The following is a 22,237-nucleotide window of genomic DNA, read 5'->3' as shown; positions in this document are numbered from 1 at the left end:
GATTGGGTAGCATCCAGACAGTAGCCTTCTTTTGGGTCTGTTTGCCAAAGCCCCCAACACCCATTAGAATTTTCTGGGGTTGGGCTGCTGAAGTGCAAGAACTGGGGAGGCTGGATTTGGGAGGCCTGGTTTCTCGTGCCCCTTTTTAGCTTGCGGACACTGGGCACACTATTTTTACCCCTTCGGTTTCATTATTTGGGAAATGGCAGCAATACTGTGTCTGTTTTATGCGGCTGTTATGCCGATGAGCCGGGCTTGTGTGCGAAAAGCCCTTTACAAACCGTTAAACCCTCTCCAGATGTTGGTTATTATCGCCTTTCTAAAGGATAGGAGACTGCAGAAAAGACTCCTTGACACTTTTAGTCAAAACTTGACCCGAAGCTCATTCTCGCTGCACAGCGAGAGGGTTGTGGTGCCCCACACAGGGCCGGCGCAGGGTCACCCACGCTGCCGGTGTACGGTCACTGCAGTATTCATTCCGAGAGGCTGCTGGCCCTGGGTCCTCCTACCGGTGTCCCGCGGAGGGCCCGCGCAGTTCCTCTCATCAGGGTGGTGCCAGCGAGAGGGCGTGGGCAGGGCGGGGCCGAGAAACTCGGGGTGGGGCGTGGCCTCCCGGGGGAGGGCGGGGCCTCGCCTCCCGGGCGTTCCGGGGGCCGCCGGCGCGCGGGGCTAGCCAGCCAGCGAGCGGACGAGCGCGCGGCCCCTGCGCACTCGGCCGCCGCCCGCGCGCGTCGCTGGCACAGCTGCGTTCTCGCCTCCGCGGCTGGGCGCCGGGTCCCGCGCGAGCCGTCGCTGAGCGCCCCGCGCTCCCCGCACCTGCGCCCCCTCCTCACCGCAACAGGTCAGGGGCGGGCTGAGGCGGCGAGGGCGCGCGAGCCGAGACTGGAGAACTCCAGGTCTGGAAGGTGAGCGGAATCCTGCGCCCGGCTCCCCCCAGCTGGAGGTTGGGATGTGGGGGTGGTCATCCTGGTCCCAGCGCCGCGGCCGCTGACTTCTGGGAAGCCCCGGCTCTCCCGCCTCGCAGCCGGCTTCCCAGCACGCTGACTCAAGTCGCTTGGCGTTCCCACTTTTCCGGTGGGAACCTTCGGGGAGAACGGGCAAGGGAGACGCCGAACTCTCCGCCGCCCTTACCAACCCCCGGCAGGTAGCGTCTAGAAAAACTGGGGAGGGGAGCGCCGGAAGAGACCCGTCCTCCTCCCCACCTCTCTCTCTCACTCCGCCGAATCCCACGTCTGCCCGTGCGCCCCGCGTCTTGCGGAAAGATGTTCGTGTATTGGAACCGGGTCCCGGGGTTGCGTAATAGAAGAGTCCCAGAAGTTTCTCCGGGGGGTGCGGGTAAAAGCGGGGCCTTTCTCTCCTCCGTTACGAGGCCCCCTCCCCCCTTCATCCTTACCCCTCCCCCGCCAACGTCTAGGAGAGAGATTAGTGGTTCCAATCTCTTCAAATTGTGATCGAGATGGAGGTGTGCGGCGGTGGTCCGCAGACTCTGGACAGGGAGGGGAAAACTTGGAGGCACCTTCTGAGACCTGCTCCTGGCGCAGAGGGAGACGGCGTCTGCAGAGCGTGGAACTGGTTAATTTCCCTCGGTGATACATTCTTCTTGATGTCTGATCCTCTGACTGCCACACGCTAGCCCTCCGACTTTGCGAGCGCTGGGGTCGGCGAGTTAGGAGGGAGAGGACCTGGAGCGTTACAGGAATCATCCTTTACCTTAAGGTGCTTGGGAGTTACGTTAATGAAGCTGCGAGGGACCTGCAGGGGTTTTGCGACTTTCCTCCTAGGTTAGTCTCCTCGGAGTTTCTGCAGACCCCATATTGTTATGTAAATTGCCCTGGGAAGACCCTTGGCTTTGGAGGTGGAGGTGAGTCCGGTCTTCCGGGAGCCCATCTCTGTGGGGGCGCGAGGGGGGGGGGGGTCGAACTGGGGGTGGGGAAGGCCTTGCAGATGAAGTTTCTTTTTTTTTTTTTAAACAAAACAGTGGGATGGGATAATCTTAACCCAGTTGGTGCACGTTGCAGGAGGGGGTGGGGGCGGGGAGGAGGGATGATTTACCATCCAGAAACCAGACAGACTTAAAACTTAAAGGCGAAACCGTACATTAAGGCGAAGACGTATGGGTGTTCCTTGAGACGCTTGGCAGGTGAGAAGAGCTCAGTAATTGGGGCACAGAAACCCCAGGCAAGGGACCGGCCTGAGAATGTGGGTGGTTTTGCTTGTGGAAGATTGTTTCAGAGCAAGGTCATGCAGAGGTGGTAGAAGATAAGGGCGGTGGTGGGACCCTGCACCCGGCTCCCGGACCTACCTAGTGTCAGACTCTGAGTAGCGATAGAAGTCACGAAAAAGAAAGACCTTGGGACTCGGGAGTCTAGTTCTGCTTAGAGGCTTAAGAATACCTAGGCATGCCCTGTTCCAATGTTTACTTCCTGTGTCTAATGTATTTCCTTAGCTTGCCTTTCATCTTTAGTGGAAAGGGTTCCTTGAGTGGATATTCTGGAAATTCACAGGAGAGTTGAAAACTCTGAATGGTTTGCCTGCTTTCATTTAGAGGTGGTGTCTGTTTGCCAAGGTTGGAAAGTATTGTATTTGAAGATAAATATGCAGAAGAGGAATGGGGAGAACTAAGAGATAATGACCCAAGAGAACGAAGGAACCGAGAAAGTAGGAGAATAGATAACTAGCACTTAAAAAGCTAATTTGAATTCAGCTAACTGAGGAGAGAGGGGACCAAGGAAAGAATTTGAGATGCATTTGGTTACTTTAGGACAAAGAGGGGACACAAGATTTTGGAGAAAAGAATGAATTTAAATATTGGGGACTTCCTCACCCCCGCACCCCTTCTTTTCTTTTTCTAAATAGAACTGACTGCGATGATGTGGCTGGAGATAGGGAACTTGGAGGTGTGTTGCTGTGGACCCTTTGCAGAAAGAAAATGAACTGTTACATATCAGGATTAATATGTCTTATTCATTCACTGTGGCAATTGAATTTCTGTAGTGTCTTTGGCATTTGCTTAACTCTTCAACCTCTTAAAAATGCTCTTAACTCTTCAACCTCTTAAAAGTATGATTTTCAAGACTTAAAATGTGTTAATTTTGAATACAGAAATCATCATCAAGGGGCTGAGAATTTATGACAAGAGTAAAGATCAGGTGATTTTCAACATTGCTTTCTCTTAAAAGATGTAAAATATGCATGCATTTCCACCAGAAGTCACTGTTTGCCACCAGAAGTCACTGTTTCATTGTGAGGTTATTAGACCTTTAGTAGTTAGACTATGTCAAAACTGGCTTTCTCTTCCGTTTCCTATTTGTTTAACTGAATTTTACAAGGAGTTAGTGGAGCTAAAAGTTATTTTTATTAACTGACATACTTGCTTAATTTGGCTTTGATTACATGGAAGAGTTGTCTAAGATACATATATATATGAGTTGCATCTTTATTAGGAACGTTTATAAGTCCCTGGAGCTGTGTGATTGTTTAGTTAAAGTTATAGTGCTTTGGGAGTTGAAAAGATAGATTTAAAAAAAAAAAAATGGGAAAGGCAAACTTGTTTTCCGTATTTTTAAAGACACAAATGAAAGGAATTTCATGCTCAACTCTGTAATTTGTGCTTTCATTGAACAAATTTGCATAGTGCAGGTAAGTTGACTTTATGAAGTTAGTCCATTATTAAAATTCCAGATCTTAAAGACAGATTTGTGCTGTCACTTGTGAAAAGGGTAGAGCTAATTTATATATAAATATCTGGATTGTTATAAGACATGCGTAGGGGACAACATACCCTGCAGGTGTCCCTTAAGGTGTGGCATCATAGCTAGAAAATTCTTACTATTGTACCTCTACCCTGAAATGTCCTTGAATTCATTTGCTATCTTAGTATTTCTGTTGAAGGCAAAAGCCCAGAGTTCCCCTGTTTTAAGACTAGACCGTAAAAAAAAATAAATAAAAAAAAAAAGACTAGACCGTTAACAAATTTTTCAGGAGATTGAGAAATTATGTCAGAGAGTTCAAATTAAGGAACTGCATTTACCATGCTCATAGAAAGTTTTGTAAATAAATTATATTTTTCATTAAATTATACAGTCAACAATGACTCCCATTCTCAATGATATGTAATTGACTGTGGCTTTCCAGCAGTCTCTTTTTAGGCACAGCAGTAGCTTATTTAATATTTGCTGAATTAATATTAGATTTTATTACAAGAGATTACATAAACTCTGTCATCTCTTTACTAAAATTCTACCACCATGCAGAAGTAAATGTGAAATATTTAGTTCTTTGTAGGTGCACATCTTTATTCCTGGCTCTTCATAATAGCATAAGAGATTGTTGTAGATGGGAAACCATGAGGCTCTCAGGCCTTGAGGGTTGCTAATAGGCGTTTCCGTCTTATGCCTGAGGACAGAACTCTTTGAGTAGTGTTCTCCAGGGGAAGAAAGTCAGCTGATTTTCTTAAATTATCTGGCCCATTTAAAACATGACTAAGGCTTTCTTGCTCAAGCAACGTTTTCCTATTAAATGACTGAGATTATTGTGACAAGTGGAGTCCAGAGAAATCAATTACATCATTAATGTAATACCTCATGTTCATTCCCGATACCTTATAAGAATCCAGTATCTAAGTGCCAGACAGTGCTCTCAGCGTTGGAGGAGCTGATAACACCAGGTTAAGGCAGAGAAAGAGCGTGTGCAGGTGGAGTTTACTTCCACAAAGCACGGAGCACAACAGCTGTTTACCAATGGCATTCACAGGACATATCATTTAAGCCTAATTGCAACTCTGAAGTTGGAGTTCATTTTCCATTTTAAAATCAGGAAATTGAGTTGAAGAAGTTAAGTGACTTGACTCTGTGACTCAAAGCCTGGTGCCCTTTCTACTGTGGTACACTGTGTTGGCCATGTTGATATGTGGTTTCCTGTTTTTCAAGAACTACAGCTTGACTCTCAAATATAAATAGTGTTTCTCCTTGGCTAAGTAATTCTAATCATTATGGGAATAAAAAAGCAGGTATTTTCATTTAGCATTTGGGATGCACATTTGTGACTCCAAAGGAGAATATGTAGCCCTATTAAACAGATATGTGGTGCTTATTTGCACCAAATAAAGACCCTTACCTTCCTGAAAATTAAATGCAAGGGCTTAGGAACCATCTCTGTTAGTGCTTCAAATCTATTATTCAGGTTATGAAAGGTCAATTCAAATCCCTATGTAAATCAGGATATACTCATACCATTTCCTTCTATTTTATAGATATGATGAATATATGCAGTACAGTAGTGTTTTTCAAACTTATAGTAAGCATCAGAATCTCCTGAAAAGCCTTTAAGATACACATATGTCTTTCCCTTTCCCACCCCCACAGTTTCTGATTCAGTAGGTCTGGGGTAATGCCCAAGAATTTGCACTTGTAACATGTTCGCAGGTGATATTGATGCTTCTAGTTCTGGAATTACACTTTGAGGAACACTGCAGTATAGCAGAGAATTTAAAAGCATGGTTTCTAAGCCAGACAGCTTGGGCTTGAATCTTGGATATGCCACCTACTCTAGCTGTCAGACCTCAGGCAGCTTACTTAACTTCTTGTCAAGAACTGTGAAGGCTCTGACATTTTACCCTACTTTCAAGCTCAAAAACTAACCTGCCACAGTTTCATGGACTCTTGGGAATGGCTTTATTACTTGTAATAATGGTTATAGCCAGACTATCACCATTTTCTTACACTGGTTCCCTAAGACCCAGTTTCCAAAGAGGGGAGATGTGGAAAGAGGCAGATGGTACCTGCAAACACAGTGGATAACACTAAGAGAAATCCTCATCTTTAGGGAATCCTAATCTTTTATAATGGGTGGTTAGCACACCTGCCCTTTGCTCCATAGGGAGATATATTTTTCAAGGCTGTTCTCTATATAAGCATCCTTAAAGATCATCTGGAATAAAGGCAGTTGGTGCCTCTGCTTATACAATATGCAGAAATGACCCATGGAGAGTTGTCTCCCGATACTCTCCCATTCCCTTAGACAATGGGTTTAAGATACTATTGTATCTCCCTTTCTGGGTAGTTGGGTAGATTAAAGGTAATATGATTTGGCAAGTACTTGAAGCAGAACATAATAAGTGTTGTATAAGTATTTCCTATTATTACTCCTGAAGGGGAAAAAATTATTTGTTTGTTTTTTTAATGGTAAGTATTGCCTTATAAGATGAAAGAATTGTATCCCTAACTTTAAGTTCATTCCAAGACATTTGTCTGATGGGTCTAAATTCTAAAATAGGGATGAAGCGTTGTACGATGTTTTACCATTCTGTGGGGAATGAGGCAGAAACATTTACCGCCCACATTCACGTGCTCTCCACCTCCTTATGTCATGCAGAATCACGTGACAATTCTGTCCAGGAGGCTGTTCGTGAGAGTAACATGTATTTCTGGACTGAAGCCTTTAAGTGGCTCTCACGAGACCCTCTACCTCTTGTTTACTACATAATCTCTGCAGCCACGTTTTGAGATCGTGGAACTTCCAACTCGGCTTTTTTCCAGCTTAGGTTTCTCAGTATGGAATGAAGCTCTCTACCTCCTCCGTAACACCTAACCCCTGCCACCACCATATGTGATGAACATAAAGAATGACCAGGAAATAAGTTTTTGTGCCATCAAGCCACTGAGATGTGGGGCTTAATTTGCCACAATAGCATAAGCTTTTTGTTGTTGAGTCACTCAGTCGTGTCTGACTCTTTGCAACCCCGAGAACTGAGCTCACCAGGCCCCTCTGTCTGTGGAACTTCCCAGGCAAGAATACTGGAGTAGGTTGCTGTTTCCTTCTCCAGGGGATCTTCCTGAACCAGGAATCGAACCTGAGTCTCCTACCACTGAGCCACCTGGGAAGTCCAGCATAACCTAGACTATCCTAACTTTATTCCACTACCTATAATACCTGCCTAATGTGAGGAAGTTGATTTACCTCCTCCTAATGTGAGGAGGTAATTTTAAAATACAGGCTCTGGGCATGTATGTGTAAAGCTGGATATGGAGCTTACATTCTGTTGAGGTGTGAGCCATCAACACATATTTATTTGCTCATTTAGCAGAAGTTACTTTCAGATAGTGTAAGTACTGTGAAAAGATAAGCATGGCCAACACAGTTCTCCCCCACCCCCCTGCCCCCCCCAGTGCTCATTCCCATTTTTTGTTGCTAAGAGAACCTTGATTACCCATGGGATTACACATGGAACAACAGACTGGTTCCAAATAGGAAAAGGAGTACGTCAAGGCTGTATATTGTCACCCTGCTTATTTAACTTATATGCAGAGTACATCATGAGAAACGCTGGGCTGGAAGAAGCACAAGCTGGAATCAAGATTGCCAGGAGAAATAGCAATAACCTCAGGTATGCAGATGACACCACCCTTTTCGAAGAAAGTGAAGAGGAACTAAAAAGCCTCTTGATGAAAGTGAAAGAGAGTGGAAAAGTTGGCTTAAAGCTCAACATTCAGAAAACTAAGATCATGGCATCTGGTCCCATCACTTCATGGCAAATAGATGGGGAAACAGTGGAAACAGTGTCAGACTTTATTTTGGGGGGCTCCAAAATCATTGCAGATGATGATTGCAGCCATGAAATTAAAAGATGCTTACTCCTTGGAAGGAAAGTTATGACCAACCTAGATAGCATATTAAAAAGCAGAGACATTACTTTGCCAACAAGGTCCGTCTGGTCAAGGCTGTGTTTTTTCCAGTGGTCATGTATGGATGTGAGAGTTGGACTGTGAAGAAAGCTGAGCGCCGAAGAATTGATGCTTTTGAACTGTGGTGTTGGAGAAGACTCTTGAGAGTCCCTTGGACTGCAAGGAGATCCAACCAGTCCATCCTGAAGGAGATCAGTCCTGGGTGTTCATTGGAAGGACTGATGCTGAAGCTGAAACTCTAGTACTTTGGCCCCCTCATGGGAAGAGTTGACTCATTGGAAAAGACCCTGATACTGGGAGGGATTGGGGGCAGGAGAAGGGGACGACAGAAGATGAGATGGCTGGATGGCATCACCGACTTGATGGGCATGAGTTTGAGTAAACTCCGGAAGTTGGTGATGGACAGGGAGGCCTGGCGTGCTGTGATTCATGGGGTCACAAAGAGTCGGACACAACTGAGTGACTGAACTGAACCGAGCACTGGGCTCAGCCTTAGGTGACAGATCATGTTTGTCCTCAGCCAGTCATAACAATTTGTGCCTTGATTTACCTGTTTCCCCTGAAGCTGGAGGAGGCCATGTGACCTCGTTTTGGTTTTCAGGTAGTAAAGGTTTGGGGAAGGACTTTCCTGATGTGGCATAGCCACACCTTCCTCCTCCCATCTTCCTCCTGCCTTGCATGTTGAAAAGATGTCTGGTTATGACCAGCAACCTTTTTGTACCATGAGATGATGTGCCTAAAGACAGCACGCTAAATGTGGCCAAGCAGGAAGAGCCAGAGTCCCCAGTGGCCTCATTGTACGGCTAACATCATGCCAGTAGCCACCTCCCTTCAGACTTGCTATTGTTGCTGCTGTTCAGTCTCTTAAGTTGTGTTCGACTGTTTGCAACCCGCTGGGCTGCAGCATCCCAGGCTTGCCTGTCCTTCACTGTCTGCTGGAGTTTGCTCAGATTCATGTCCATTGAGCCGGTGATGCTATCTAACCACCTTGTTCTCTGCCATCCTCTTCCTCTTTTGCCTTCAGTCTTTCCCAGCATCAGGGTCTGGAGAAATTGTTGTTTAGTCGCCAAATCATGTCTGACTCTTTGCAACCCCATGGATGGTAGCTCGCGCCAGGCTCCTCTGTCCGTGGGATTTTCCAGGCAAGAATCCTGGAGTGGGTTGCCATTTCCTTCTCCAGGGGATCTTCCCAGCCTAGGGATTGAACCCACATCTCCTGCATTGACAGGTGGGTTCTTTACCACTAAGCCACCAGGGGAGTCCAGAAATATTAGACGCCTCTGTTAATTTAGCAATTACTACTTGCAGCTAGACACGTTCTGAACCCATATAGAATATGATGAAATAGTTCATGGGTTGGCTGGAGGCACATCAGTGCTACATTTGCTGCTGCATTCAGGGAGGGCTTTTGGAGAACGTGTCATTTGAGCTGAATGATGGGAGGGCGCTAACAGGCTGTGGGATGCGGACTTGAGTTTGGGGCCCGAACCTTGTTCAAGGTGGTGGATGGAGAAGAGGTCCTTGGGGAAATCGTGTTCCATTATGAATGTCCTGAGGGCTTCATGTGGCGCTGGAGAGCTAGAGGAACTGTAGGCGATCAGGTCAGTTTGGAGCCCTGAGAGCATGAGCTCCTTGGAGTAGAGTTCTGGAGAATTCAGATGAAAACAGTGTATGACCCGTGACTCACTGCTGACACATTGCCAATTACCAAGAGGCTGTTATTCCTGGAGGGTATGTGTGGAAAAGGGGAAGGCGAGCTGACCAGGGACTAGACCAGACCAGACATCCTCGGGCCTCTGGGCAGTTGTTTTCCTCATATTCTCCTCTGGAAACTGGGTCATGGTCATGGGGCTTTGAGACCTACTTAGCAGCTGTTTGTCCAGTTGAAAAGCTTCTCTAATATATGGATTGTCTTGAACATGTGCTTTGGCTGGCAGAAAAATAACCAGGACAACTACTACTATTGAATGTTCACCAGGAGCTTGGCATTGTGCTAAAAATATGACACCCATTTCATTTAACCCTACAACAACCCTCAGGAAGCTCCATGTTACTGATAAGAAGGCTGAGACCTTGAGGTCTTATAGCTGCTGCTGCTAAGTCGCTTCAGTCATGTCTGACTCTGTGCGACCCCATAGATGGCAGCCCACCAGGCTCCCCCACCCCTGGAATTCTCCAGGCAAGAACACTGGAGTGGGTTGCCATTTCCTTCTCCAGCGCATGAAAGTGAAAAGTGAAAGTGAAGTCACTCAGTCGTCTCCAACTCTTCGAGACCCCATGGATTGCAGCCTACCAGGCTCCTCTGCCCATGGGACCTTCCAGGCAAGAGTACTGGAGTGGGTTGCCATTGCCTTCTCCGGGTCTTAGAGCTAGGAGGTTGCAAAGCAGGCCTTTAAACCAGCACGTCATCTCAAAGACCCCTGAGAGTAGGTTCCCAGGATTGACCTAAAACCAGAAGGCGGTTCATGAGGGAGGGGACTTACGTATACCTATAGCTGATTTATGCTGATACATGGCAGAAACCAACACAGTATTGTAAAGCAATTATACTCCAATTAAATGTAAATTTAAATAAAAATACAAATGTAAAAAAAAAAAAAGGACCTAAAACAGAATATTTGAAAATATCCTGAGTCCTTTTTTTTTTTTTTAATTCCTCTTCTCTCTGTTTCTTTCCTTGTAATTATATATGTATATGGTGCGAGCGTCTTTAAAACTTTAAAAAAAAAACACTAGTTTTTTTTTATTTTTTTACTTGAAATGTTTTTCCTTCTATTTTGGGGAGAAAAGCAGTTTGATGTATGTGACATTTTTATTTCTGAATAAATTTGCATTGCAAGCGGCTGAAAGGACTGTGGAAGGGTCACTTAAATATATATCTGACAGAGTGAATTCCTACATGAAACAGTCTGTGTCAGTTACATAAAAGGTAAGATCGACATTGCTGACTTAAATAAGAACTGCTGTGTGCTGAATGCCCATGATGTGTCAGTGTGCTGGGCATTTTAGCTAGATTTATAAAACACTGTTCTCGGTGACTCTGTAAAATAGGTTGTTTTTCCATTTTACAGGTGGGAGCACTGAGGCTGGTAGGGCTTAATTTGCCCAAAGGGATCACCTGTCTTGCTTAAGCTTCCTTTTTTTTTTTTCTCTACAGCATTACTCTGTTTTCAAAATAGAGCCATGTTGGAATCTTACCTGCTTTACATTTTTAAAAATTATTTTATTTATTTGGCTGTTGGGTCTTAGTTGTGGCACACGGAAACTTCGTTGCGTCATTCAGGATCATTCACTGTGGAGTGCTGGCTCTCTAGTTGCCACATGTGGACTCAGTAGTTTGGGCTCAGTCGATTGCTCTGAGGCATGGGGGATCTTAGTTCCCTGACCAGGGATTGAACGCATGTTCTCTGCATTTTAAGGCAGATTCTTAACTACTGGATCACTGGGGAAATCCCTTACCTGCTTTTTTTTAATGAGAGGATTTTAAACTGGCTCCCCCACCCCCACTTATTTTTCTGCTTTGTCTTTATAATCTGGTGAAAATAATATAAAAATGTATGAAGACTTCAGGGAGACCTGATTTCAGTATTGATGGGTCAGGAAATTCCCCACCCCCAACCATTGTACTTAGAGAAGAAAATGTTTACGCAGACAATAAAAGGATTCATAGCATCCAGAGTAAAAGATGAAAGTGCTGCTTTCCAGAGAAACCACTATCAACAGTTGAGTGTGTGTGTGTTAAGGGTGTGTGTTATGCATAAATATCGAAAGAAAGCATTTTCTTTTCAAGCAAATTGGCTCACAGTGTACATTTTGCTCAGCATCTTGTTTGGATAAACCTTTTTGATGTTACACCGTGTTTCATGTATCATAATTTATCCTTTCTGTGTTAGTATGTATTAGGTTGTTACCAGTTTCCTTGCTATTACAAACATTTTATTGGACAAACCTTCTTGTACAAATGTGGCTATTTTTAAGAAAGAATCTTTGAAGGAGACATTAACCGAAGCATATACTAATGATCTTCCTTAGCAGCACTCTAGGGTCATAACTTTGCTAACTACAGTAAGCCTCCATTCTAACCTAACTAACCTTGTATCTGAATATTCATTGGAAGGACTGATGCTGAAGCTGAAACTCCAATACTTTGGCCACCTGATGCAAAGAACTGACTCATTGAAAAAGACCCTGATGCTGGGAAATATTGAAGGCAGGGGGAGAAGGGGACAGAGGATAAGATGGTTGGATGGCATCACCAACTTGATGGACATGAGTTTGAGCAAGCTCCTGGAGTTGGTGAAGGATAGGCTGAATTTGGTCTTTTCTGGGAGATGAGTCAATAATCTGGTGGTGATGCAGCCTCCTTGCCCTTGCCTCTGTGGAAAGGATCAAGCCACCATGTTTGATGTCCATGCTCAGACTCAGGTTATGAGTCTGAGTTGTACATACAAGTCCCGGGTTGTGCCTACGGCCAGATCACTCAGAGAATGCCTCTTTGGTTTTGTACTTCACTCACCCGCCTAAGAAACCAGTCGTGAGACCTGGAATTCAGCTGATTCCTTCTGTCTTAGACGTTTCAAAGTTCCTAGGATGATTTTGTTTAATTTGGTTGCTCAGTCATGTCCGACTCTTTGCGACCCCATGGAGTGTAGCCTGCCCAGTTCCTCTGTCTGTGGGATCTCTCAGGCAAGAATACTGGAGTGGATTGCCATTTCCTTCTCCACTAGGACCATTAAAAAAAGGCTTTATTTATTGATTTATAGCAGTTGAGTTCATAGCAAAACTGAGTGGAAGGCACGGAGATTGTTCATAGGCCTCCCTGTCCCCACCACCACCACCCCGCTTTCCCCCACTCAGCATCTCCCACTGGGGTGGTACATTTATTACCATTGAGGAACATGAGCCCTGACACCTCATCACCCTGACGGCTAGGCCATCTTTTACTACAGCTCAGCGTGGCTTGCTCCTCACTTCCTTTAAGCCCTTGCTGAAATGTTACCTTCTCTGACCACTCGATATAAAATTGCAACACCTTACCTCGTTTCCGCTCTGGCCCTCTGCACTTCTCACTTTGTTTTTTTCTATGACACTTTTTCAAGTGGAACATCTGTACAGAATGCTTCATCTTTGCTCACCTTCTGCAGTCGGTAAGCTCGGTGCCCATTTCCTTCACTCTCCTCTTCTTACAGTAGAGGCCCAGGAAATATTTGTTGGCTCAGGGGGCTTCCCTGGTGGTCCAGGGTTGGGGTCTTCAACTTTCAATGCAGGGGGTTTGGACCCACATGCCCCTCGGCCAAGAAATCAAAATATAAAACAGAAGCAATATGGTAACAAATTCAATAAAGACTTCTTTAAAAAAAGGTCCACACCCCAAAAATCTTTTAAAAAAAATTTTTTTTGTTGTTGTTGTTGGCCCAGTGAGTAAATGAACAAACAAGGAAACTCAGAACCTCTTTGTCAGGTGAGACTCCCTCAATAGCCTAGCTCTCCACCTTCTCCTTTCTGCAGCAGTCAGCCCTGGGGTGGGTGCTCTTGGCTATTGAGCAGCTAGCAGGTGGGGCATCTTCACTGGGAGGACTGTTTTGGGGACAACCATCATGGACTCTATTCTGACTTCCCTGGTGGCTCAGGCAGTAAAAGCAGCTGCCTACAATGCAGGAGACCCGTATTCGATCCCTGAGTCGGGAAGATTCCCTGGAGAAGGAAATGGCCACCCACTCCAGTACTCTTGCCTGGAAAATCCCATGGACGGACAAAGGAGCCTGGTAGGCTACAGTCCATGGGGTCACAAAAAGTCGGACACGACTGAGCAACTTCACTTTCTTTCTCTATATCATGGACTCTTGAGAAGCCTTCACAGTGTTAGGAAGATTAATGCCAAAATGAACACCTACTGTTTTGTTGATTATTTGCTGTGGACTACTAGCTCAGATATGCAGATGACCCCACCCTTATGGCAGAAAGTGAAAAGGAATTAAAAAGTGAAAGAGGAGAGTGAAAAAGTTGGCTTAAAGCTCAACATTCAGAAAACTAAGATCATGGCATCTGGTCCCATCACTTCATGGCAAATAGATGGGGAAACAGTGGAAACAGTGACAGACTTTATTTTTGGGGGCTCCCAAATCACTGCAGATGGTGATTGCAGCCATGAAATTAAAAGATGCTTACTCCTTGGAAGGAAAGTTATGACCAACCTAGATAGCATATTAAAAAGCAGAGCCATTACTTTGCCAACAAAGGTCCGTCTAGTCAAGGCTATCATTTTTCCAGTGGTCATGTATGGATGTGAGAGTTGGACTGTGAAGAAGGCTGAGTGCTGAAGAATTGATGCTTTTGAACTGTGGTGTTGGAGAAGACTCTTGAGAGTCCCTTGGACTGCAAGGAGATCCAACCAGTCCATCCTAAAGGAGATCAGTCCTGGGTGTTCATTGGAAAAGACCCTGATGCTGGGAGGGATTGGGGGCAGGAGGAGAAGGGGACGACAGAAGATGAGATGGCTGGATGGCATCACCGACTTGATGGGCATGAGTTTGAGTAAACTCCGGGAGTTGGTGATGGACAGGGAGGCCTGGTGTGCTGCGGTTCATGGGGTCACAAAGAGTCAGACATGACTGAGCGACTGAACTTGAACTGAACTAGCTCTGCATGTTGAGAAAGAGAGAGGGGAGGTGGGGGAAGGGAGAGGGAAAGGAGGGTAGAGAGAGAGAAAGGAGGAAAGAGAAACAAAAGTGTGTGTTTGGGGACGATGGTCCAATGGTTAGGACTCTTGTTTTTATTGCCGAAGGCACAGGTTCAATACCTGCTCGGAAAACTGGTATCCCACAAGCCTGGATACTTTCCCCTCCTTCCCCCCAAAGTACACCTTTGAGAGAGAGTAAAGGGGGAGACTTCCCTGGTGGCTCAGAGGGTAAAACATATGCCTGTAATGTGGGAAACCTGGGTTCGATCCCTGGGTCGGGAAGATCCCCTGGAGAAGGAAATGGCAACCCACTCCAGTATTCTTGCCTGGAGAATCCCGTGGACAGAGGAGCCTGGTGGGCTACAGTCCACCAGGTCTCAAAAGAGTCGGACACAACTGAGCAGCTTCACTTACTTTCTTTAAAGGGGGCTGGTGATGGGGATTTGAATTGGAGAATTTAGAAAACTTGCCTAGGGCCACTGTAGCCAGATGAAGGAGTGTCCTACTCCAAAGCGAATGTTTGACCTTGAAAATTTTAGAGCTCTACTGAGGTGAGCTTGATTAGAATGTTTGTAGCATCCATGTTGCATTCTTTCTGGGGGAGGAGATAGACTGACAAATGGTTATCTACTAATAAGGAAACATTGTAGTCATGGAGAGGGGAGATAAAAGACCTAAAAGTCAGATAAAAGAGTTGAGCTGAAGGACTCTGTTCCAGGGTTTCTTCAGCCTCAGGCATAAAGTGTGACAGTTAAGCTCTTAAAGTAGCAGGCACTTGAAAAATTGTTACAAACTTAACATCTGTATTTATTTCCATTTGTATCAGATAGTTTGTTAAATTGGTACTAAGATAACTTAGTAACATACCCTTTTTGCCTTAAGGATGTTTGAAAAAAAATTGAAACTATTTAAAGCAAGTTAGGATAAGAGCAGTAAATTTACAAATACAGACAAGAAAGGGAAAAGGAAACAGCTGTTGATGGTGTTAGACACTGAGAGAAAGGTTGTTTCTAGAGATATACAAGATAGGTACCAAGGCCAGTCTGCCCAGGTTGGATAACAACTTTTTTTTTTTAATTTTTAACCAGTACTGTTTCAAGAGAACTCTCCAGAATTGCTTTGGGGTTAAGTGCCTTTTATGAGTGGAAGTAAAATCTCAAGATTGGCTTTTACTGGGCTCACTTTTATTTAGCCTTGAAAAATCAACTTTTCTTTCTTGTCTATACTTTTACCTTTCCCCCTTTTGATTCTAGTGAGATTGTTGACACAACCTATTACCTTAGGCAAATTACTTAAAACTGAGTTTCACTTTTCTTATATATAAAACAGGCTATTTAGTATATGAGGTTTTAGTATGTACCTTGCAAGTGTATTGTAATGTTTACATGGAATGTCATTTTTAAAGGCTTGGCACAAACTAGACACTGGGGAAGTGTTATTTCCTTTCTCCCTCCTCGTGATAAACATACGTGTGCACATTTTTTTTTTCCTGGCTGAAATTGTTTTCAGGCTTAAAATTAAAAGTGCATTTGGTCTTTGGTACATGCCGGCCATTTGTTCACACAGTTTTGAGAGTTGGTGAAGAACAACGATTATTCAATGAGATTATTGAAATTATTATTCAATATGAATATTGTTCAATGTCTATTATTCAAATGAGAGCTTTGAGTTCTGTGTCTAGTAAGATGCCTTCTGGTTCAGGTGTACGAATTAGTTTAGTTATTTATGTGCTAATGTTCACAGGCTACTGTTTCTTTTTCAGATGAGCAGACTCATCGCTTTCAAGTAATTGGCAGCAATGGCGTTTACGGAAAGAGTCAACAGTGGCAGCAACAGGTAACCATGAAGTCCATGATGCAAAGATACCTTGATGTTGAATTTTATAATCAATTTTTCAAAGAATAAGGTTGGTCCTTTTTATTTTTGTGACTTATGGATTCTCTGGTGCAGGAAAAGGTATGAAAATTTCTGTCTTCTCTGGATGAAATCAAATCTGTTAGACTGGCTACATATTTTCTTTAAATCTAGTACTCTCTGAGTCTTGTAACTCATTTCTTTAACACGTGGATGTGATATTAGATCAAGCATCCTAATTCTGTGTTCGAGAAACTGGCCCGGGTCACACTGATTTGGGAAAATGTGCACCTGTTTGGCTTGTGCTGAAACAGATATGAGAAAGTTGGCCTTGTTGTGAGAGGCTTGGAAGAGGGAATTCTGTCAGATATAGTTAACTATCACATCTCTCCTTCCAACTCTGCACACATAGTTGACTGCCTTCTTGCATATAGCATATGATCAGGGTTTCTTGCAGGCAGTGTATTTATATTCTGAAGCAGTTATTAAGAATAGCCAATTTGCTATTCAGAAGGAAATCTTAATATCCCTGATCGGTTTTTTTTTTTTTCCTGATCGGTTTTTATTTATACTATTAGATATTCAAATACCTATGAAAGTAGGAGACATGTAGACTCAAACATACTCAGTTAGTATTTCCTGAGTATTAGATGATGGGGACTGTGATTCTGGACCATTCTGGTGCTTTCCTACTTCCTCCTCATTTCTGGTTCATTTAGGAAGCTCTTCCAGTACTCCAGGTGGTCCCAGTGGTCCTGGTGTTAAACCTGGCGCCCTCTCCTCCCCCAAAGAGGAAGGCATGTGGCCCAGGCTGCCACAGTCCACGTGCTGCTGGAGCCAGAGGGGAAACTGTTATCATCCTTTTTTTTTTTTTTTTTTTTTTTTTAAGGCTTATTCATAATGTTCAGTTACACATAAGTTTTAAATTGTTGTGTAGTTAAATGTCTTGGTCTTTTATGGATTCTGGTTTTGATTGTGCTTCGGAAGGTCTTTCCTATTCCACGATTGAGACAATAATGTCATGTGTTCTTTGCTGGCACTTGAAAGGCTTCATTTTTTTGCATTTAAATCAGAACTTGTAAGCTGGTGGCCTGTGGGGCAGATCTGGCCAACAGATGGGTTTTGTTTGGCCTCTCACAGTGTCCTAAATATCTATATGTGTGTGTGTATATATATATATATATATATATGTATATATATATATATATATATATATATATATACCAATGATTTTTACATAATGATCTAGACTTCCATCTTCTCTTAAAAAATTTAACAGCATGGGGTTTGTATTGCCATAGAGCACCCCTCAGATGGAATCGAATAACTAGCTCCTGCTCTTTTTGAGAAGTCATGAGCTTTCTAATTCAAAACTTCTCAAGTGGTGTGCCATTACTTTTCAGGTGTGCTGAGACTTAGTTCTCCCCAACCAGAACTCCCAAACTCCCACCCGATTTCCTCTTGCAGACAGACATCTACTCTGTCAGCTTGCCCCGGGGAGACTTGAAGTTTAAAAAGAACGAAAGGCTGGGGAAGCACGGATGCTTTTCAGTTCGCTGCAATTCCCACACAGCTGGGTTCATGGACGAGTTAGCCGCTTTGCCCTCTTCATTTGCTGGCCATTTTAGATCCTTGACTTTTTAGTGTTTTGATCCATCTGTAATTGATTTTAGTGTAAAGTGTGTGTTGTAAATTTCCATAATAATAGGAAAATGAAAAAGTCTGGGGGATGTTAGCCTTTTTTTAAGCAAAAAGTTGGCCAGTTGTTCCAACATCATTGATTAAATCATCTGTCTTTACTGATTTGAATGCCATGTCCAAAATCCATCACATTCTCGAGTCTATTCTTGGACTCTTGTGCCACCAGTTGTCCCTTCTGCCAATGGTGCTGTACTATATCAGTGCGTTTTTATAGATTTTAATATTTAGGCAGATCTTAGTCAATACTTTTCATTTTTAGAATTTTTATAGCTAGTCACATCTGATTTCATTTCCACATGTACTCCAAAGTCGTTTGTCATTTTCTAGAAAAATTGTTGGCATCTTGATTGGAGTTTGAATTAATCAATTAAGAGTTGAATTCTATAGAATATTAAAACTGGGTCTTTCTACAAAGGAATCTAAATATCAGGTTAATGAAAATATATCAGGGTGAAGAAATTTTAAATTTCCATTCTAAGATTTTTTTGAGGTATGATTTTTCAGCTATTTCTGATTATTCACACTGTATCCAGAGTAATTTCTGGTAGAAGAGTCATAGTTTGTAATAATTATAATACTGAACAGTATCATCAGTGGCAAGATTTAAAAAGGTATTTTGTACTCTATTATTAGGTTTGTTTTCTGTTGTTACTAATTGTTAGACTAGCTAATTGCCCTTTATAGTAACATTCTAGCAATTACAGAGCTGTTGTTATTATTTGTTACATTTGTCTTTTCGGCTTTTGAACTCCCTGATGTGGTCCTTTTAATACCTAGTACAAGTAGTAAGATAGAGGAAATCCTAAATAGTGCTCTATTTTTAGTATATACCAAATATCTCACTTGTTTAAATGTTTTGTCGTGTTAGTCCCCCCCCCCCCCCAAAAAAAAAAACAAAACCAAATTCATGTGGAACTGGTCCAGGACTAGCACATATTTTAAAGGAAACAGATGTGTATTGAGCAGGCAGGTATGATTGCGCAAACTAAATAGAAGTCTGAGTGTGAATCCTTAGTCTGCTCAGGGCTACCAGAAGTCATCAGCATGGCCAGAATATTAAAGAATATTAATGTCATGTGTAAAGACAATACTTGTTTTAGTTCTTACAAATAAGCTTATTCCCCTGACTCCCACACTTATCAACATTTGACGCTACTCAATCTGATGTACTTATATTTCTCCTCTCCTTCCTTCCCCTCCCCTTTTTGTTCTTTCTAAAAATTGTTATTGGAGTGTAACAAACTGAAAAGGGCTGACACTGTTAGTACAGTTCAATGCATTTTCACAAAGTGAACACACTTGTGTAACCGATCAAGCAACAACAATACCAGCTCCCCAGGAGCCCCTCCTGTCTGCTCTTGGCTACTGTCTCTCTCAAAGCCTACCACTATTCTGACATCTAACACTGTGGGTTTGTCTTGCCTGCTTTTGATTTTTATTTTAAAATAATCAAGTACTATACTCTTTTCGGTGTCTATTCAGTTTCGATGTTTATGTTATTGTCAATCAGTCACTAAGTCATATCTGAGTCTTTGCAACCCCATGGACTGTAGCACACCAGTCTTCATGGATCACAGCCTTGTCTGGTGAAGGGACTTGTGTAAGTCAATGAAGCTACGAGCCATGCCCTGCAGGACCACCCAAGACAGACAGGTCATGGTGGAGAGTTTTGACAATACGTGGTCCACTAGTGAAAACCACTCCAGTGTTCTCGCTGCAGGATCCCCATGAACAGTATGAACAGGCAAAAAGATGTTTGTTATTTTCTTTTATTTCACAAACTTACATATCTTTGTATGCCTTTATCATAAGGCATTTTAAATTAATGTACTAAAAAAATAAATTAATGTACTATATTTTACTATATAATCAATATTAAAATTTTCTAAATTTCCATCAACTTTTCATTGCCTAATCTGATAGCATAATTATCCTTACCCTTTTCCACATTTCTCTGTTCTACCTTCCAACTGTTAGCTCTGCTTTTAGTATTTTTTAAAAATTAATTATTATTCTTTTTAGTGGCGCTGGGTCATTGCTGCCATGCAAGAACTTTCCCTAGTTGTGGCAAGCAGAGGCTACTCTCTAGTTGTGGTGTTTGGGCTTCTCATTGTGCTGGCTTCTCTTGTTGCGGAGCCTGGGTTCCAGGGCCCACAGGCTCAGTAGATGTGGTACATGGGCTTAGTTGCTCCAAGGCACGTGGGATCTTCCCGAACCAGGGATCTAACCCATGTCCCCTGTATTGGCAAATGGATTCTTAACCACTGGACCACCAGGGAAGTCCCTGATTTTAGTTTTAAATTGTCCAGGTCAATAGCACATTTTCTAAGCATCTGTGCCTCTGTGAGCCTTGTCTTTTAATAAAAAAAAGCTGAAAAACCAAGAAGCACTATTTACACTATTTTGATTGGGAAGCAAAATAGCATTTAGGGTTTTATTTCTTCTCTATAGGTTCAAAGTCAACCCAAGTACCACTTGAGACATTTCATATTGATCAGGACAAGTGAACATTTAAAGCTAGTGAATTGCTCAAATTCATGCCACATTTTAAATTGCCTCATGTTTGGATGGTGTTTTTATTTTTTCTGGAGTTTCAAATTTCTTTTCTTTCTCCTTGTTGAAAGAGAGAACAGGCCCCTTTGCTATATCACTACCCCTTCTTTCCCTTCAGTGTATGTTAGGAAATCTGCTGATATGCTTGTCAGGTTGGGGGAAAGATTTGAGTGATTGCATTTTGTGAACCCTGAACCATAACGCTATACTCCTGCACACTCTCCTTCCCCAGGAGAGTCTGAAATAATGTTTACCTCTCCTAATTGAGGGGAGCCCTCAATTAGTGAGGAAGCTACAAGGTGTTAAGCTGATTAACACCTATTATATGGACAGATTTTCTTTGTGTGAGTAAATCAGGGGCCTGCCTTCCAGATGCTCACTAGAGAGATTAATGGCTGTAAGCTGTGTTTTCCTGAAACTGTGATTGGCCTGGGCATTGTAAATAATCCACACCTGGAATTGTGAAATTTCCTGTGTTTCCCCAGCAAGTTGTTTTAGGCCTGATTTACAAGTGCAATAATGTTTCTTATACAGAACGCACGGTTTCCCTTTATTTTAGAAAATGGTTGTTCGCTGTGTGTCATTGTATATAGTTTAAGAGGAGTCATTCGCTTTGATGGGTTTGAAAGACTTTAGTTTCAGACTTATCTCAGGCCTGAGGAAATCTTTTTCAGAATTAGTTATTTCTCAAACGGACAGTTATATTTGGTGGTGAGTGGGTGTGTGGTGGTGGTAGGGGGAGGAGACTCAACTGTAGACGTATTGAGTAATTTCACCAGTAAAATCCAGCTGAGGGGCTTCGCTGGTGGCTCAGGGGTAAAGAATCCGCCTGCCAATGCAGAAGACACGGATTTGATCCCTGGTGCGGGAAGATCCCACATGCCAAGCAGTAACTTAGCCCATGCGCTGCAGCTATTGAGCCTGTGTTCTAGATCCTGGGAGCCACGCTGCTGAGCCCACGCGCTGCAACTACTGACGCTCATGAGCCCTGGAGACCATGGTCTGCCGCAAGAGAAGCCAGTGCACCGCAGCTAGAGAGTAGCCCCCTCTCTCTGCGAACGGAGAAAAAGGCCGAGCAGACGTGAAGACCCAGCACAGCCATAAATAAATAAAAAGGACAATTTATCTAAAAAAAAACCAAAAGCCCAGTTGACTCTGTATTGCCTAAGCGATGTAGCGGACTTGCATGTGGGACTCCAGGGCTGGGTAACTTGTGTTCAGATCTCTGACATGTTGGATGAATTGCTCAACTTTTAAGCCTCATTAAGATGAGGATACCAAGAATAATGTATGTAAAGTGTTTATCCCAGTGCCTAGGATAAAATCCTCCATAAATTGTTAATTCTCTTGCTCTGGTGATACTAGTAGGGAGATGGGTTTCAGGAGAATGAATACCTTCCACAACTCTACCTCAAAAGAGAAAGACTTCGTCTAGAGGCAGCTCTTTGGATGGAAAGGATTCTTTTGTGAGCTACTCCAGGAATGGGGCTTCCCAAGTGGCACTAGGGGTCAAGAACGCGCCTGCCAATGCAAGAGACATAAGAGACGTGGGTTCCATCCCTGGGCCGAGAAGAGCCCCTGGAGGAGGGCTTGGCAACCCACTCCAGTATCCTTGCCTGGAGAATCCCATGGACAGAGGAGTGTGGCAGGCTCCATGGGGTCACAAAGAGTCAGACGCGACTGAGTGACTATCACTTTTTCACTTTTCATACCACCTTTGTATGAATACAAATTTTATACTATCCTGATTTGGGGAAGAACCTTTTTC

General features: G+C 43.4%; 1 protein-coding gene across 3 annotated transcripts in view; it reads left to right on the top strand.

The window, feature by feature from the left end:
- The first annotated feature begins 773 nt into the window (after positions 1-773).
- AFF1 (ALF transcription elongation factor 1) overlaps positions 774-22,237 on the top strand; it is a 192,990-nt gene continuing 171,526 nt past the window's right edge. For all 3 annotated transcript variants that reach the window (XM_061145563.1, XM_061145566.1, XM_061145562.1), the window contains exons 1-2: positions 774-905; positions 16,124-16,197. In XM_061145563.1, the coding sequence (XP_061001546.1) occupies positions 16,160-16,197 (38 nt within the window). In that variant the 5' untranslated portion in view covers positions 774-905; positions 16,124-16,159. The remainder of the gene's footprint in view (positions 906-16,123; positions 16,198-22,237) is intronic.

Source organism: Dama dama, chromosome 6 (assembly GCF_033118175.1).
Source record: "Dama dama isolate Ldn47 chromosome 6, ASM3311817v1, whole genome shotgun sequence".
NCBI lineage: Eukaryota > Metazoa > Chordata > Mammalia > Artiodactyla > Cervidae > Dama > Dama dama.
Note: the sequence above shows the minus strand (reverse complement) of the source record. Positions and strands in the feature narration are given on the sequence as shown.